This window comes from Microtus pennsylvanicus, chromosome 19 (assembly GCF_037038515.1).
Source record: "Microtus pennsylvanicus isolate mMicPen1 chromosome 19, mMicPen1.hap1, whole genome shotgun sequence".
NCBI classification, from domain to species: domain Eukaryota; kingdom Metazoa; phylum Chordata; class Mammalia; order Rodentia; family Cricetidae; genus Microtus; species Microtus pennsylvanicus.
Window position 1 is genome coordinate 31,927,576 of NC_134597.1, and position 16,802 is coordinate 31,944,377.

General features: G+C 40.3%; 1 protein-coding gene across 7 annotated transcripts in view; it reads left to right on the forward strand.

Annotated features, from left to right (window-relative positions):
- The window catches only part of Ubn2 (ubinuclein 2), a 74,941-nt gene that overhangs the window by 36,254 nt on the left and 21,885 nt on the right, over positions 1–16,802 (forward strand). For 4 of the 7 annotated variants that reach the window (XM_075953534.1, XM_075953536.1, XM_075953535.1 and 1 more), the window contains exons 13-17: positions 2,739–2,781; positions 4,247–4,297; positions 5,504–7,054; positions 15,086–15,317; positions 15,584–15,673. In XM_075953534.1, coding sequence (XP_075809649.1) covers positions 2,739–2,781; positions 4,247–4,297; positions 5,504–7,054; positions 15,086–15,317; positions 15,584–15,673 — 1,967 coding nt within the window. The remainder of the gene's footprint in view (positions 1–2,738; positions 2,782–4,246; positions 4,298–5,503; positions 7,055–15,085; positions 15,318–15,583; positions 15,674–16,802) is intronic. The other 3 variants (XM_075953537.1, XM_075953538.1, XM_075953539.1) reach the window with 2 other exon arrangements.

Below are 16,802 nucleotides of genomic sequence, written 5' to 3' on the forward strand. Positions count from 1 at the left end.
GAGCATCTTCAGCAAATTGTGCTGGCAAAACTGGATGTCAATCTGTAGAGGAATGAAAATAGATCCATATCTATCACCATGCACAAAACTCAAGTCCAAATGGATTAAAGACCTCAATATCAGTCTGAACACACTGAACCTGATAGAAGAGAAAGTGGGAAGTACTCTACAACACATGGGCACAGGAGACCACTTCCTACGTATAACCCCAGCAGCACAGACACTAAGGGCATCATTGAATAAATGGGACCTCCTGAGACTGAGAAGCTTCTGTAAAGCAAAGGACACTGTCACTAAGACAAAAAGGCAACCCACTTACTGGGAGAAGATTTTCACCAACCCCGCAACTGACAAACGTCTGATCTCCAAAATATATAAAGAAATCAAGAAACTAGACCGTAAAAGGCTAATTAACCCAATTATAAAATGGGGCACTGAGCTGAACAGAGAATTCTCAACAGAAGAACTTCAAATGGCCAAAAGACACTTAAGGTCATGCTCAACTTCCTTAGCGATCAGGGAAATGCAAATCAGGACAACTTTAAGATACCATCTTACACCTGTCAGAATGGCTAAAATAAAAAACACCAATGATAGCCTTTGCTGGAGAGGTTGTGGAGAAAGGGGTACACTCACCCATTGCTGGTGGGAATGCAAACTTGTGCAACCACTCTGGAAAGCAGTGTTTCGGTTTCTCAGGAAATTCGGGATCAACCTACCCCTGGATCCAGCAATACCACTCTTGGGAATATACCCAAGAGAGGCCCTATCATACAACAAAAGTATATGCTCAACTATGTTCATAGCAGCATTGTTTGTAATAGCCAGAACCTAGAAACAACCTAGATGTTCTTCAATGGAAGAATGGATGAAGAAAGTATGGAATATATACATATTAGAGTACTACTCAGCAGTAAAAAACAAGGACTTCTTGAATTTTGCATACAAATGGATGGAAATAGAAAACACTATCCTGAGTGAGGTAAGCCAGACCCAAAAAGAGGAACATGGGATGTACTCACTCATATTTGGTTTCTAGCCATAAATAAAGGACATTGAGCTTATAATTCATGTTCCTAGAGAAGCTAAATAAGAAGGTGAATCCAAAGACAAACACATAGGCATCCTCCTGAATATTAACCTTCATCAGGCGATGAAAGGAGACAGAGACAGAGACCCACATTGGAGCACCGGACAGAAATCTCAAGGTCCAAACCAGGAGCAGAAGGAGACAAAGCACGAGCAAGGAACTCAGGACCGCGAGGGGTGCACCCACACACTGAGACAATGGGGATGTTCTATCGGGAACTCACCAAGGCCAGCTGGCCTGGGTCTGAAAAAGCATGGGATAAAACCGGACTAGCTGAACATAGCGGACAATGAGGAATACTGAGAACTCCAGAACAATCGCAGTGGGTTTTTGATCCTACTGCACATACTGGCTTTGGGGGAGCCTAGGCAGTTTGGATGCTCACCTTATGAGACCTGGATAGAGGTGGGCGGAGGTGGGCGGTCCTTGGGCTTCCCACAGGTCAGGGAACTCTGATTGCTCTTCGAGCAGATGAGGGAGGGTGACTTGATCGGGGGAGGGGGAGGGAAATGGAAGGCGGTGGCGGGAGGAGGCAGAAATCCTTAATAAATAAATAAATTAAAAAAAAATAGTTCCATTGGGGGCTGGAGAGATCGCTCAGTGGTTAGGAGCATTGCCTACTCTTCCAAAGGTCCTGAGTTCAATTCCCGGCAACCACATGGTGGCTCACAACCATCTGTAATGAGGTCTGGTGCCCTCTTCTGGCCTGCAGACATACACACAGACAGATTATTGTATACATAATAAATAAATATTTAAAAAAAATAGTTCCATTGTTACTACTACCTTTGTGTTTTATTATTTTTTTAGTCAGAAAACAGGATAGGTAAATTTGACTTTTTTTTTTTTTAATTTCAAGACAGGGCTTCTCTGTGTAGCTTTGGAGCCTCTCCTGGAGCTAGCTCTTATAGACCAGGCTGCAAACTCACAGAGATCTACCTGCTTCTGCCTTCCAAGTGCTGAGATTAAAGGCATGAGCCACCGGCTAGCAAATATTTCTTAATGCTCTAATGGCTTCCTCCGAAAAAGGCATGGAGAATTAGTGTTGCTTTCCTGAAACTGCATATTGACAGGTGTTTCTGCTGGTTCCTAAGTGTTCAAAGTTTTTGTTTTACATAACCCTGGCTGGCCTGGAACTCACTATGTAGACCAGGGTAACCTCAAACTCACAAAACTTCCTTCTTGCCTTTTAATTAATTTGTTAATTTGTTATCATTCTAACATTTTTTTTATTTTTGCAATTAAAAATAATTTTTAATAAAACCTTAATTTTTTTCTTAAAAAAGTCATTAATAACTCGTCCTGATTTGAGTATGCCATATCCTGAAGATGTTTCCCTACAAATAAATCGTGAGTTCTTACCAATCCATTGAAATGAGTCTCCTGAGGCTAACCTGTTTTGAGTCATTTTATGTTTTATGTACTTACATGTAGCTTTTATTTTTCTATTTATATTTCTTTCTTTAGTAATTATTTGGCCTTTTAGTCCATCTGAATTAAAAAAAGTATTGCTGATTATTCCCATGCAAGCTGAGTAGTTACTTCCTTCAAAGAGTTTTCTAAATAGTGGAAAGAATTAAGGTAGTCTACTTTAATTCCTAATATATAACTACTCCTGAATGACCTTTGTTTTAATCTTTTATCTTAGAGCAAAGAAAAAGGTGATTCCTGCGTCAAAACCCAAAGTCAAGGTAAGAATCCAGCAAATCTGTAGTTGGTCCTTAATGGTGAGTGTTGGGATAAATTCTTAGAGGAAAGGACACATGATATTTAGCAAAGATAATTAGGTGCTATGCTACGTTGCTTGTTTTCGACTTCATAAAAGTCCATTTGAGGAGTAGATTGTTGTGGAGCTGTGGAGATTTGCATTCATTATTTCTGCATAGGAATATTGGATAAAGAATCTAGAAGAAAACATACTGAGTAAGGTAACCCAGACTCAGAAAGACAAATATCATATATACTCACTCATCAGTGGCTTTTAGACTTAAAGCGAAGAAAAACCAGCCTACAGTCCACAACCTAGAGAACCTAGACTACAAAGATGACCCTAGGAGAGACACACATGGGTCTACATAGGAAGGAGAAAAAGACAAGATGTCCTGAGTAAACTGGGAGCATGGGGTCGTGGAAGAGGGGAGGAAGGAAGGGGAACAGAGAAAAATGTATAGCTCAATAAAAACAATAGAAGAAAGAAATATTAGATAAAATGTAACAAGTGTTCTTTATAACATTTGAATAACTGGGCATAGTTGCATATGACTTTAATCCTAGCACTTGGGAGGCAGAGGCTGGTGGATCTCTTAAGTTCAAGGCCAGCCTGGTCTGCAGTACACGTTCCAGCACAGCTAGGGCTACTCAGATAAACCCTGCCCCCCCCCCAAAAAAATAGCTAAAATTATAAATACAAAGAAAGTGGTGGCCTGCTGCTGAGGCCTTCATTGCCCTTGGAGAGACTACCTATCACCTTATGGTTTCTTTTCACTGTCTTCTCAGAATATGACAGGTAGGGTTTTCTAGGGTTAGTAGTCAGAGATAGAAAAGAAGCCCGTGTGGAGAAGGCTTCTAAAAGGACGTATTTAATTAATGACAGGGAGGGGAGCATCTGCGTACCAGCAGAGAGAATTATCTATCTTGGCCAAAGGTTCTAGATTGGAGAAAGACTGTCCTGCCTGAAAATGTCCCCTTTGTTAGGAGTTTAAATTGTATTACTTGCCCAAGGTGGCAGAGTAATTTACTGATTTAGCAGTGACCCAGGGCAGCAGGTAAAAACAGATTCTATGCCATATAATGGTCCACATCTTACCTACTTACAGCACAAGTCAGGCATAAAAGCTATAGGTGGATTTCAGGCAGAGCATATATTCAGCATGTCAGAGGCCCTGGGCATAAACCCAGCACCACAAAAAAAGCCCCAAACAACAATAAACAGACAAAACCAAAAAAATCAAGAGTAAATAGTATACTCGGATTGTCCACATGTGCAAGCTTATGTGTCGTGTGCTACCCTCTCATTTTAGCCAGCAGTGGGGCCCTAGTGGGGTTATACCAATGCTTCTATCAGTAGTGAGGTTTGCAAAATGGAGATTTAGAACAAGTGCTATGGAAGTTAGAGTGTAAAGCATTCTTAACAGCTTACTTACTGTAACACCCTAGGAGGTGATGGTAAAGACCCTTCCTGTTCGTTCTTTCCCCACTATGCTGAAGGTAAGTGATGTGGCTGTACACATCGATATATGAGATTCTGGGTTTGGGACTTTTTCTTTCCAAGGAATTAGTAGAGCCCCTGAAATGATGTATTGATCTGTGTAGTCATTTTGTCTTTATCTTAAACATAAAGTAGTCTAGTACTTTATATTACTCCCAACAAATAAACAGTTGCTCTTTGACTTACTAATGTTTTTTTTACTCTGAATACTTAAAACTATAATTCTCTTAATTCTTCCTCGAATTTTAAGAAAATTTATTCATTTATTTATTTATTTGCTTAATTATTTATTTATTTATTTTGGTTTTTCAAGACAGGGTTTCTCTGTGTAATGGCCCTGGCTATTCTGGAACTCACTTTGTAGACCAGGCTGACCTCAAACTGACAGAGATCTGAGTGCTGGGATTAAAGGTGTGCACCACCACCAGCTGGCAAGACAGTTAATTTAACAGATTATACAAGACAATCTGTTAACAATACAATATTCACCTAGATCTTTAGCACTTTAATTACTAATATCTTTATTTCCTTAGAACAGAGCCTTAACTCATAGGAGACACTAAACACATATTTGATAAATTACAAGTAATGTTCATCATAATGAGTAGCAATATGATTTAAATATAGTTGGATAATTCAGTAGTTTCCCTATATCCTGGTGGTTGGTAGCTATAGAAATGCAAGGAAACGGAATGAGAGCCTGCACCAGCAAACCTTACTAGACAAGAGTTCAAGTCTTGATACGAAGGCAAAGTCCCTGCTGAGCACCAGAAAAGTAAAAGCTCTGAGAAGCTGGGATTGAAATGAGTTCTGAATTTGATGGAGGTAGAGTTAACGAGTGATGTCTCCCTCAGTCACCGCCCTTCAGCCCCAGTTTCAGGATCTGGTAAGATGACTTGCAGGGACATAATGGCATAGTGTGTCACACACTGTGTTATGAGGAGAGCTGGTTAGAGTACCGTCTTCTCAATTTTGTTTTCAGTAGTCTTCTCTAGATTTCTAGCTAAAAAAAAAAAAAGAGGCCCAGTACAGTAACACAGGCTTTTAATACCAGCACTCAAGAGGCAGAGGCACATGGATCTTTGTATGTTTAAGTCCAGCCTGATCTATTTAGGGAGTTTCAATTTCTTAATCTTATAAAAACTAAGTTTAAAATTTATAATTAACTCTCTGTATCTTTTCCAATATAATGATACTTGTGCTAGGAATGTAGCCCGAAAAAAGACCCAAAGGCTCCTGCATCTTTGGTGGCTTCAGTTGGTGGTCCTTCCACGAGCTCCAGCACATCCATCATCGCCTCAGCCAGCTCCAGCTCAGCACCAGCCCAAGAAACCATCTGCCTCGATGACTCCCTGGATGAAGACCTTTCTTTCCACTCATCTTCACTGGATCTTGTATCTGAAGCTTTAGCTGCCATCAACAATGGGAACAAGGGCCCCTCAGTTGGCTCAAGGCTGAATGTGCCAACTACAAAGCCTCGTCCAGGACTGAGAGAAGAAAAACTAGCAAGTATCATGAGTAAGTTACCACTGGCTACTCCCAAAAAACTAGATTCTACTCAGACTGCACACTCATCAAGTCTTATTGCTGGTCACACGGGGCCAGTACCAAAGAAACCCCAGGATTTAGCTCATACGGGCATTTCTTCAGGCCTTATTGCTGGTTCTTCAATTCAGAACCCTAAAGTTTCCTTAGAACCTTTGCCAGCCAGGCTACTCCAGCAAGGACTGCAAAGGTCAAGCCAGATACATGCTTCGTCCTCTTCTCAGACTCATGTCTCCTCCTCCCAAGCCCAAGTTGCTGCCTCCTCTCATGCTCTGGGAACATCAGAGGCCCAAGATGCTTCTCCGTTAACACAAGCAACAAAGGTGCACCAGCACTCAGCTGTCCAGCAGAACTATGTGTCTCCATTACAAGCCACCATTAGTAAATCACAGACCAACCCAGTGGTGAAATTAAGTAATAACCCCCAGCTTTCCTGTTCGTCCCAACTACTCAAGACTTCAGATAAGCCACTGATGTATCATCGCCTCCCTTTGTCTACCCCATCACCTGGAAATGGGTCTCAGGGGCCCCACCCCCTGGTTTCTAGGACAGCACCGAGCACCACTACCTCCAGTAATTATTTAGCCAAGGCTATGGTGTCACAAATCTCCACCCAGGGTTTCAAATCTCCCTTCTCAATGGCTGCATCTCCCAAACTTGCTGCATCTCCCAAACCTGCCACATCCCCCAAACCTTTGTCCTCACCTAAGCCTTCTGCCTCACCCAAGCCCTCTCTGTCAGCTAAGCCTTCAGTATCAACTAAACTTATTTCTAAATCCAACCCAGCTCCCAAGCCTGCTGTATGCCCGACTTCTTCCAGTCCAAACACACTAGTAGCCCAGAGTAGCCATCCCTCAAGTAACAACCCCGTCCATAAACAGCCCAGTGGAATGAACATCAGCAGACAGTCTCCCACTCTGAATTTGTTGCCCTCAAATCGCACTTCTGGCCTTCCATCTACAAAAACTCTTCAGACCCCTTCTAAATTAACAAACTCATCATCCACTGGAACTGTTGGGAAGAACAGCTTGAGCGGAATTCCAATGAATGTACCTGCCAGCAGAGGTAGCAACCTTAACTCAAGTGGAGCTAATAGGACTAGTCTATCTGGGGGAACAGGAAGTGGAACACAGGGTGCTACTAAACCGTTGTCTACTCCACATAGACCAACCTCTGCCTCAGGGTCTTCAGTGGTAACAGCCAGTGTGCAGGTATGTATGTGATGTGCATTCATGTGATAAATGTAAGATTGAGCAAGCTTCCTAAGTCACCTTAATGACTTCCCATATGACATACACAATGTATAGAATGTGCTTATGCTAGGCTGATAACAGCTATGGCCATGGATTGTTCTCAGTGTTGACATCATAGTGCTGGGTGAGGTTTTTGTTGGGATGTGTGTTTTTTATTTTTTTTCAACCAAGTATCATTAATCTTTGTGTATGGTGCTATATACCTGTAATCCTAGCACACAGGAGGGTGAAGCAGGAAGAACTCAAGTTGAAGGCCAGCCTGGGCTATATACAGGGAATTCTAAGCTAATCTGGGCTGCACAACAAAGTCTTGCTAAAAATTAAAGCTTTAGAAGGTAGGATGGGAACTTGGGGTTGTTAGCTCAGTGTCTTTATAACACATGTGAAACCCCAGGTTCAGTCCCCAATATCAGGAAAAGACTCAGATTTACCTTAACGTTTGTTTTGGAAAACAGAACTTGAGTTTATATTTAAAACTTTTTCTCTTAGCCAGACATGCTGGCACACTCCTACAGTTCCTACTCTTGAGAGGTAGAGGCCTAATGACCAGGAGTTCAGAGTTACCCTTGGTTACGCAGTCAAGTTTGAGGCCAGTATATATAGGCTGTATGATACCCTGTTGAGGGTAAAAAATCTTCGCAATCTCTATCTTTTACTAAAAGCAAGAACAAAAAGCATTAGTGCAGAAATTTAAACATATTCAGTTGTCTCCCTCCCTTTTCTTCTGTCTTTATAAATGTGTATGGGGGCATGATGTGCGTGTTGGGTGTAATGCTTAAGAAGGCCAGAGAGGGGTTAACAGGCAGGTGTCAGCCCTGACTTGAGTGCTAGGAAGCAACCTCTGGTCCTCTGAAAGAACAAGTGCTCTTAACCATTGATCCAGCTTTTTTTGTTGTTGTTTATTTAATCAGATTTATACATTTGTCTTTTCTTTAAAATTTTATCCTCTCCAAATTTTTATTTTACATTAACTTTTTAGTTATACATGTATAATTCTGTGCACTTAATGTTGGAATACCTGCATACCATAGTTTCCCAATGGTTTGTCAAGTTTTAGTGTAAACATGGCTCTCTCTGTTAGCCAAGGTCTTTGCTAGAAGAGGCATAGATGGTATTTACTTCACCATTGCTCTCTCAGACTTAATCTCTCCTTTCTGTGTTGTAACACTTACACAAGGGGAGACTTCCACTTCAAATTCATTGCTTAGTGTTTAGGATTATTTTATTCTCCATGTAAGTAATGTGTTTTGTCTGCTGAAATAGCTAGAAAAATTTACCTTTAAACCCCAGAATTCTTAGACTATAGCTATGTTTATCTAGTTTTCATTAATTTTCGTACTTAGAACATAGTGAGCCTCAGACCTGGCTATTTTTTCAGCTCAAGAATATCTTATTCTTGGCCAGCGAGATGGTTGAATGGGTAACGGTGCCTGCTGCCAGGCCTAATGATTTGAGTTTGATCCCTGGAAACTCAGGCAGTAGAAGGAGAACAGATTCCTGAAAGTCATCCTCTGGCCTATGCACACATACATGGCAACATAGTTCTCCCAACTCAAGAAGAAATGTCATTTTAAGAAGTTTTTTTTTTAAAAAAAAAAGCAAAGACTGTATTATTTTATGTTTGGTAATTGTTTCTGATCCAATGCTTTGCTTAGACAATGGACATTTGTATATAGGTCAGACTGGCCCAGACCTGCTGTACCCCTACCTGTCCCTGAAACGGAGATTCCTGGCATGTGCTGCCACACCCCACTTAGGTTATTCTGAGAACTTTGTTCTTTTTAAAGAGAGGATCTCACTCTGCCGCCCAGGCTACTGCAGCGTAAGCTGCTGGGTGACAGCCTTGGATTAGCACATCTAATTTGTTGTTCATCTATTTCTTGGCTCTAACTTCTATGCCATCTTGTATTGTATTCATTTCTCTACCTTCACTATATTTTGAGGCTTTCAAAGATTTAATTCTTCACATTAATGATGTGTGATTTTTTTTTTCCTCCTGGAAGTAATACACTGTCACTGTGAGCAAATTTAGAGACAAAATAAAAACCACCTATGCCCACCACGTTTTATATGTAGGGTATTTTAAGGCTGTTCTCAAAAAAAAAAACTGTCTTATACAATGTCATGTTATAAATATATTTTATGATATACAAGCGCTTAGGTCCTAAGTCTTTAAGAACATGACTCTGGTTTGGGAAATGAGTTGTCTACAGCAATGCTTTAACTTCATGCTGCTCCAGTTTTTGTGCATTAGGAATTTAATGAAAAGCTTTCCCCTTACTATTTGTAGGGGCTTCGTGCAGTTTGGTATAGTGTAAGACTTGGTGTTGAATACACTTAATAATACCAAGTTATCATTCTTGTACTCACATGGGTTCAGGATTGCATACTAATGTAGAACAAGTTCAGTTTACTAAACATATGGATGTTTAGTCTCTTAAACATCTTTTCATAATAAGGAAATAAAGCTGAGTGAGTGTTCGTCATCTGCATCCTAACCCAGGAGTCAGGACGATCACTTGAGCCCGTAAGTTTAAGACCAACCTAGGCAAGCTAGTAATACCGTATCTCAAAGAGAGCGGGAAAGACAAAGGGGGGAGAGGTGAACAGCGAAGCTCAAATGCTGATAGTGGGGGTTGTTGGTTACACTTGTTCCTTATAGATAATTTGTGAATTAGTCTTTACTAATGTTCAGACTTGCTAAAACGGCAGTTCTTTCTAAAATTAACCTTTAATTTGGTCAAAGGAAAAAAAAGAAATGGAATTCTAAAAAAAAGTGATAGTTCCTGGCCCCATACCTCCTTATTATCCATACTTTTTTTTCTTTTTTTTTTTTTTGGTTTTTCGAGACAGGGTTTCTCTGTGGTTTTGGAGCCTGTCCTGGAACTAGCTCTTGTAGACCAGGCTGGTCTCGAACTCACAGAGATCCGCCTGCCTCTGCCTCCCGAGGGCTGGTATTAAAGGCGTGCGCCACCACCGCCCGGCTTATCCATACTTTTGTTCTTTCTGAGACAAGACTTTTGACAAGGCCACTACTGGGGTTATAAACATGCACCACCATATAATAACAACCAGGTATGGTGTGGATTACCTTCAATACCAGGCAGAAACAGGTGGATCTCTGTGAGTTTGAGTCTAACTTTATCTTCATAGTGAGTTCCCAACCAGTCAGGACTACATAGGGAGACCCTGTCTCAAAAAAGAATGAAGAAATGAATGATAAACTCTTAATTTCATGAATGTTACCATTATGTTACCTTGTCATTTTCATTATGAAAATAAGAATTACAGTTCTTCTTAGCTGTACCATTTTGCTGAAATAGTAATCAGATTTTGGTTAAGTCTTCCATGACATAAGTATTTGTTTCATTATCAGAGTTATGACTTCATTTACTTTCTTATAAAATGGTAAGGGAGTTTTCTATACTTAAAAATTGGCTTTGTGTCGGTTTTTTATGTCATTGCCTTCAAGGGTCTGGTTAAATTGTCCTTCACCTTTGTTCATCTCTAAAATCTACCTGACCATCTTGTATTTGATTATCATTTATCCTAAAAGAAGCCATTCACTGTCTTAAGAATAGTTGATCTGTCAGCAAGAAAGCTGCATGACAAAAATGCATATTCCTGACAAGTTCCTTCCCGGTACTTTTCCACTCCTGGGTCACTGTATTCCTGCTTTCTTTGGTCTGTTTTTCTGTCTTACTGGTTTGACTAAAGAAAAAGTCAACAGTTGATTAATGTCACGTCGCCTCTGTCACTGGTAGTTGTTTTCATATGACATAGCAGCTCTGAAGCCTTCTCAGCTGTTTGTGGCCTCCGGGTATTATTAAACACAGGTGCTTAAAGCGATGTTCCTTCATGAGGGGAGTACATTTGGTATCCGGTCTTGTGAAGCCTGCATTTCCTGTCTACAAGGGATCTGCAGTGCTAGCCACAGCATAGTGGAAAAGATGGGTCGTTTAACAAAGGCTGAGAGTGAAAATATTCCTAAGTCCAAGCTCTGTCTACTTTCCTTACAGAACGGTCTTCCTCTTTATTGCGCTTCAACTTACTTTGTATTTGTTACTTTATGACTCTAAAAGCCATCATTCAGTGAGCAAATTGAGTGCCATGTGCCAGGCTCTGTTCTATGTGCTGGGGAACCAGGGTGAATAACATACTACATCTGCTCTTGTGGAGCATATATTCTAGATAAGCTAAATATCAGTTTTATTTTAAAAAGAAAGAAGTATGTGCTATGAAAAAAATGTTAAAAATTGATTGTTGATAACATAAGGGACTACAGAAGACCTATTAAAGGAAATACTATTTTATTTGAGCTGAGAGTTGAAATAACAGGGCACAGCCATGCATAAAGAAGACAGGAAATTGGTATGAGCTATATAAAAATGCTGAGATGAATATAAAAAGAGCCTGAGATGAAAGCCCGTGTGTGTGTGACCTAACTATGGGGATAAACCTACACTAGGTCAAGGGGGCCTGATAAGGGACAGTAAGGATTTGAGGTTTGTTTTGTGAAGAAGGGAACCTGTTGGAAGGTTTTAACCAGAAGAACAGTCTGGCTACATATCAGAATATTATTCTAGGTGAATAGGAAACAGCTGTCTCACCAAACAGAATGAGTAGCTTTATAGGATCAGGTGCCTACCTGAGGAAAGCAGTTTCCATTCATAAAAAACATGTCTGATTATGGACACTATATAGTCTGCTTATCTAGCCAATGTTGACAGCCTTTCTATGCTCCCAGATATTATAAAAGTGGAATTTTCTACTTCTGAAAGTGCCTAAACGCTTAAATGTCAGTGTAACATTGAGGTCACCTGGTAATTCTAACTTAGTTAGTCATAAACAAAATTAGGTTTGAAAAATTCTTAAAAAGTATAAAATATGAGTTATAGAATATTTTTAATTGCTGGTATTCAAATTATTTTTAAAATTTGGAATTTGTCCTAATTTATGTTCTCTATCTGTTGTAATGCTTCAGTTAGACTCTTGGAGAAAGGCTTTAAAAGGTTCAATCATTTGCATTATTTACTGTTTTTTACTGAGAGAAAATTTGGGGCACAACCTTGGAGATTATCTTGACTACAATAGACTTATGTCTAAAATGAAGGAACCATTCTTGCTTACTTTTTAAACTTTTTTTATTATGTATTCAGTGTTCTGCCTGCATGTATGCCTGTAGTCCAGAAGAGGGCACCAGATGGTTCCTGGGAATTGAACTCAGGACCTCTGGAAGAGCAGTCAGTGCTCTTAACCATCTCTCAAGCTCTTGCTTACCTTTTTTTTTTTTTAAGATTTATTTATTTATTTAATGTATATGAGTGCTCTGTCGACTTTATGCCAGAAGAGGGCATCAGATCACACTAGAGATGGTTGTGAGCCACCACCACACCATGTGGTTGTAGAAATTGAATCCAGGACCTCTGGAAGAACAGCCAGCGCCCCTAGCCACTGAGCCATATCTCAAACCCCCATTCTTGCTTACTTTTTTTTTAAATATTTATTTATTTATTATGTATACAATATTCTGTCTGTATGCCTGAAGGCCAGAAGAGGGTGCCAGACCTCTTTACAGATTGTTGTGAGCCATCATGTGGTTGCTGGGAATTGAACTCAGGACCTTTGGAAGAGCAGGCAATGCTCTTAACCACTGAGCCATCTCTCCAGCCCCCTCTTGCTTACTTTTAAACTGATACGGGATCCTTTATATCCTGGTCACTTTAAGACAGTAGTGTTTGTAACCGGATATTTTTTCTTAAATGTACCCACTGTGTATCATAAGAGGTATAGTAGAGAGAAGGGCTGGCCACTCTTCAAGGTGTCTGTAACAAAGTGTTGAGGATTACTGCTTGGGTGGAAAGAGAAGGTTGGGTGAAGAAGAAACTCCTTTAGTTTATGAGGCCTGCAGACTAAGGTTGATGTCCCAAACTCCTGGAAGAAGAAGTGCTTGCTGATGGCAAGACAGTGGAGGGTGGGGACCAGGTGAGTCCAGTTTGGACAGGTCAGGCTAGCTGAGTGTTAGAAACCCATGTGGTGATACTCACTAAACTCTGGTTCACAGGATTAAAGTTGAGGTGACAGGTCAGAACTGAGCTTATAATAACACAGGAGATGCGCAAAGTGGAGAAATGAAGTTGTGGAACTTAAATAAGATGACTTCTTGAGAGTGACCTCACTTTTTGTTCAGCAGTGGTGTTAACCCTGGGGTGCCACATATGTAGGGAAAGTTCCATATATTTTCTTACATGTTACGAAATAAAACCTTTAGCCTTTCCCATGTGTGGTGGTATCTGAGACATGCCTGTAATCATCGTAGTTAAGAGGCTGAGGCTGGGATACTCGGATTTCAAGGGTTTTTTTTTTTTTTTTTATGTTACGTAATGAGTGCCAAGCCAGCCTGAGATACATAATGAAATGCTGTTTGAAAAATAAAACATCAACCTTTAATTAATGATGTTTTTGGTAGAAATAGCACACAAACCAACAATATCTAATATGTATCATTAACTTAAGAAAAAAGCTTTTGGGGCTAGAGAGATGGTCCAGAGGTTAAGAGTACTGGCTACTCTTCCAAAGATCCTAACTTAATTCCCAGCAACCACATGGCAGCTCACAACCATCTATAATGAAATCTGATTCCCACTTCTGGTGTGCAGGCAGAACACTGGGTATAATAAATACAATAAATATAATAAATAAATAAATCTTTAAAAAAGAAAGAAGGAAAGAAAAGAACGACAAGGCTTTTTGGAAATTCTACCTGGCCTGAAACTTGCTATGCAGATCAGGCTGGCCTTGAACTCAAAGAAAGCTGCCTGCCTCTGCCTCCCAAGTGCTGGAATTAAAGGCATGTGACACCTCCACTGACCATCTCTCTAGTTTCTAAATTTAAAAAAAAAAAGGAAATAAAATTCTGTTTTATTGACCACAGTTGAAACTATCAATTTTTTAGCTGAGGAAGCATTGTAGTTTACAAAAGAAAACTACAGTGGCAGGACAGTAGTATGTAATGTTTGCGTCTGAGAAAGTTGGATGTGTTTAAATAAATGTTGATGATAAGTGCCCATCATGAAGAAATATCAAAAGTGGAAAAAAGTCTTGTTGCATAGAAAGCCATTGGAAATACTGAATTAGCTCAAATATATTTATTTGAGTGTACTTAACTAGTTTCCCATAGAAGCACATCGACATTAGCAGATTTCTGATTCATCATTCAGGACCTCAAAACTCACATAAAGAAATGAGAAAATGCTTTATACTTTGAAAGTCTGATTTCAGAAAAGTGATGTAATGAAAACCAGTTTTAGTGGTTCTGGAGAGATAGTGTGGAAAATGAAGGTTGTCATTCAGTATTGATTTTTGAAAAGGATTACAAATAAGATTAGATTATGACTGGGAGATGGAAAAGATGCAGAAATAACATTGGAGTTGTAGAAAAAGAGAGAAAGAATGTTGTGGGAGGCTTCAGTTGGTGCCCTTTGTGGTATAGGTTGGGAAGTGTGCAGCCCTGGGGAAGCACAGGTAAGACCAAGGATGAGGAGTGCTCAGGGGGCCTCATCTGTGTCAGGTGCCGTGACAAAAGCACAGTAGATGGGAGCAGCAGCTGTAGGCCTTGGGCCAGGAAAGAGTCTGCGGAGTCCCAGGACATTGACTCGAATTACTCCTTGTGATTCATATCTGTAGTTTTGGAAGGAGAAGTAGAGAAAGGGAGATTGAGGCTTACAAGCAAGAATGGGCATTGAACAGCTAAGAAGCAAACTACAATGCTAATACAAGAACTGTACATACAAAAGTTTTCAAATGTTTTTTGCAGATTTTCAGAAGCATTATTAGTAACTCTCTGGATTATATTTTTCACTTCAGTCTTAATTTTTCTCTCATTTGTTAGAACAGATAAAGACACAGTCTTACATCCATGAAGATGTTAAATCAACTTAGGTGCAATGCTTTATTTCTTATCTATTTTGACCCCTGGTTTCTACACAGTCCACAACAGGAGCATCATTATTGGCTAATGCCTCACCTCTGACTCTCATGACATCACCTTTGTCTGTAACAAATCAAACTGTGACTCCTTTTGGGATGCTGGGTGGCCTTGTTCCAGTGACCATGCCCTTCCAGTTTCCCTTGGAGCTACTTGGCTTTGGAACGGACACAGCTGGAGTGACAACCACCTCGGGATCTACCTCAGCCGCTTTCCATCACAGCCTAACTCAGAGTAAGTAGGGCTCTGTTTCAAATGAACTAATGGACCGTCCACCCGCATTTCTGTTATAAAGTATGTAGAAGAAAGTCAACATGGGGGGTTTCTTAGCATACTCATGGCTGTATTTACATAAGTCAACTCTTTACATGTGTGTGCTGTAGTGTTAGAAAACTCTGGAGCTGGGGCTCAGGCCGGCATTAGAGAAGACAGAGTCTTACTGAGTTTGAGTTTACACACATACATGGTAAAGATAACTGACAAGTCTGTTTCCCTCTCAGATTTACTAAAGAGTTTACAGCCGGGAACTCAGCATGCAGCAACACTTTCCCACTCACCTCTGCCTACACACTTACAGCAAGCATTTAATGGTAAGCAAGCTGCTTGTTCCTATTGTGTATAACTGAGTATAGATGCTGATTAAAGTTTCTTCAAACAGTGTGAATAAAATGACAAAACATTGGGGGTTTTCATTTACCTGGATCCTCAGTGGCAACAGACACTTTTTTTCTTAAGAAAAAAGGATAAATGAGATCTATTAGACACATGGGGAAAGAATTTTATTATATAGACATGTTGCCTAATCAAGAATTCATAAAATAATTATCCAAAGTCCTAGATGTTGACAAGAAGGTTCAGCAGGTTAAAGTCCTTGAGTTTTGTCCCCAGAACCCACAAAAAAAGGTAAAGGGACCAATTCCACAAAAGTATCCTCTTCACATGAACACTGTGGTATGTGTGCCCACAAATACATGCACACATACAAGGTGTTTTGAAGTCATACTCAAGTCATAGCAGTTAAAGTCATTTAATGCTTTTACAGAGGACCCAAGTTCAGTTCCCAGCATCTACGTGGCATCTCCTAGCCATCTGTGACTTTAGGGGATGTTATGCCCTCTTTTGGCCTTCATGGACACCAGGCACATACATACAGGAAGAATACCCATACAAGTGCAAACAAAACTAAACCTGTCTTTACACTCTTGGGCATAGGGCAGAAACGGGAGCTGTGCATCAGTCTGGAGGCAATAGGCTATCATCAATTTCATGGTCATTCCTGTGATCAGCTGCCCAAGACTCATTCTTGAGAAAAGGAACATAAACCCATCTGACCTTCTTGCTCTTGATTGGGCTTGAATATATTCCTGTTCTGGGATCCAGTTGGGGACAGGAGCTCTTGATGATTGTCATGAATGTGACCGCCTACAAGGAAGTAGACAACCAGAATTCTTGATGGTTCCATCTCTATGGGAGCTATCTCTTATTTGGTCAACCCTACTCTCCCAGCACAAGAAAAGATGAGTATTTTCCAAATAACTGAAGTTTAATGTTTAAAACTCTTCATTTAAAAAATTGGATGTAAGCCGGGCGGTAGTGGCGCACGCCTTTAATCCCAGCACTCGGGAGGCAGAGACAGGCGGATCTCTGTGAGTTCGAGGCCAGCCTGGTCTACAAGAGCTAGTTCCAGGACAGGAACCAAAGGCTACGGAGAAACCCTGT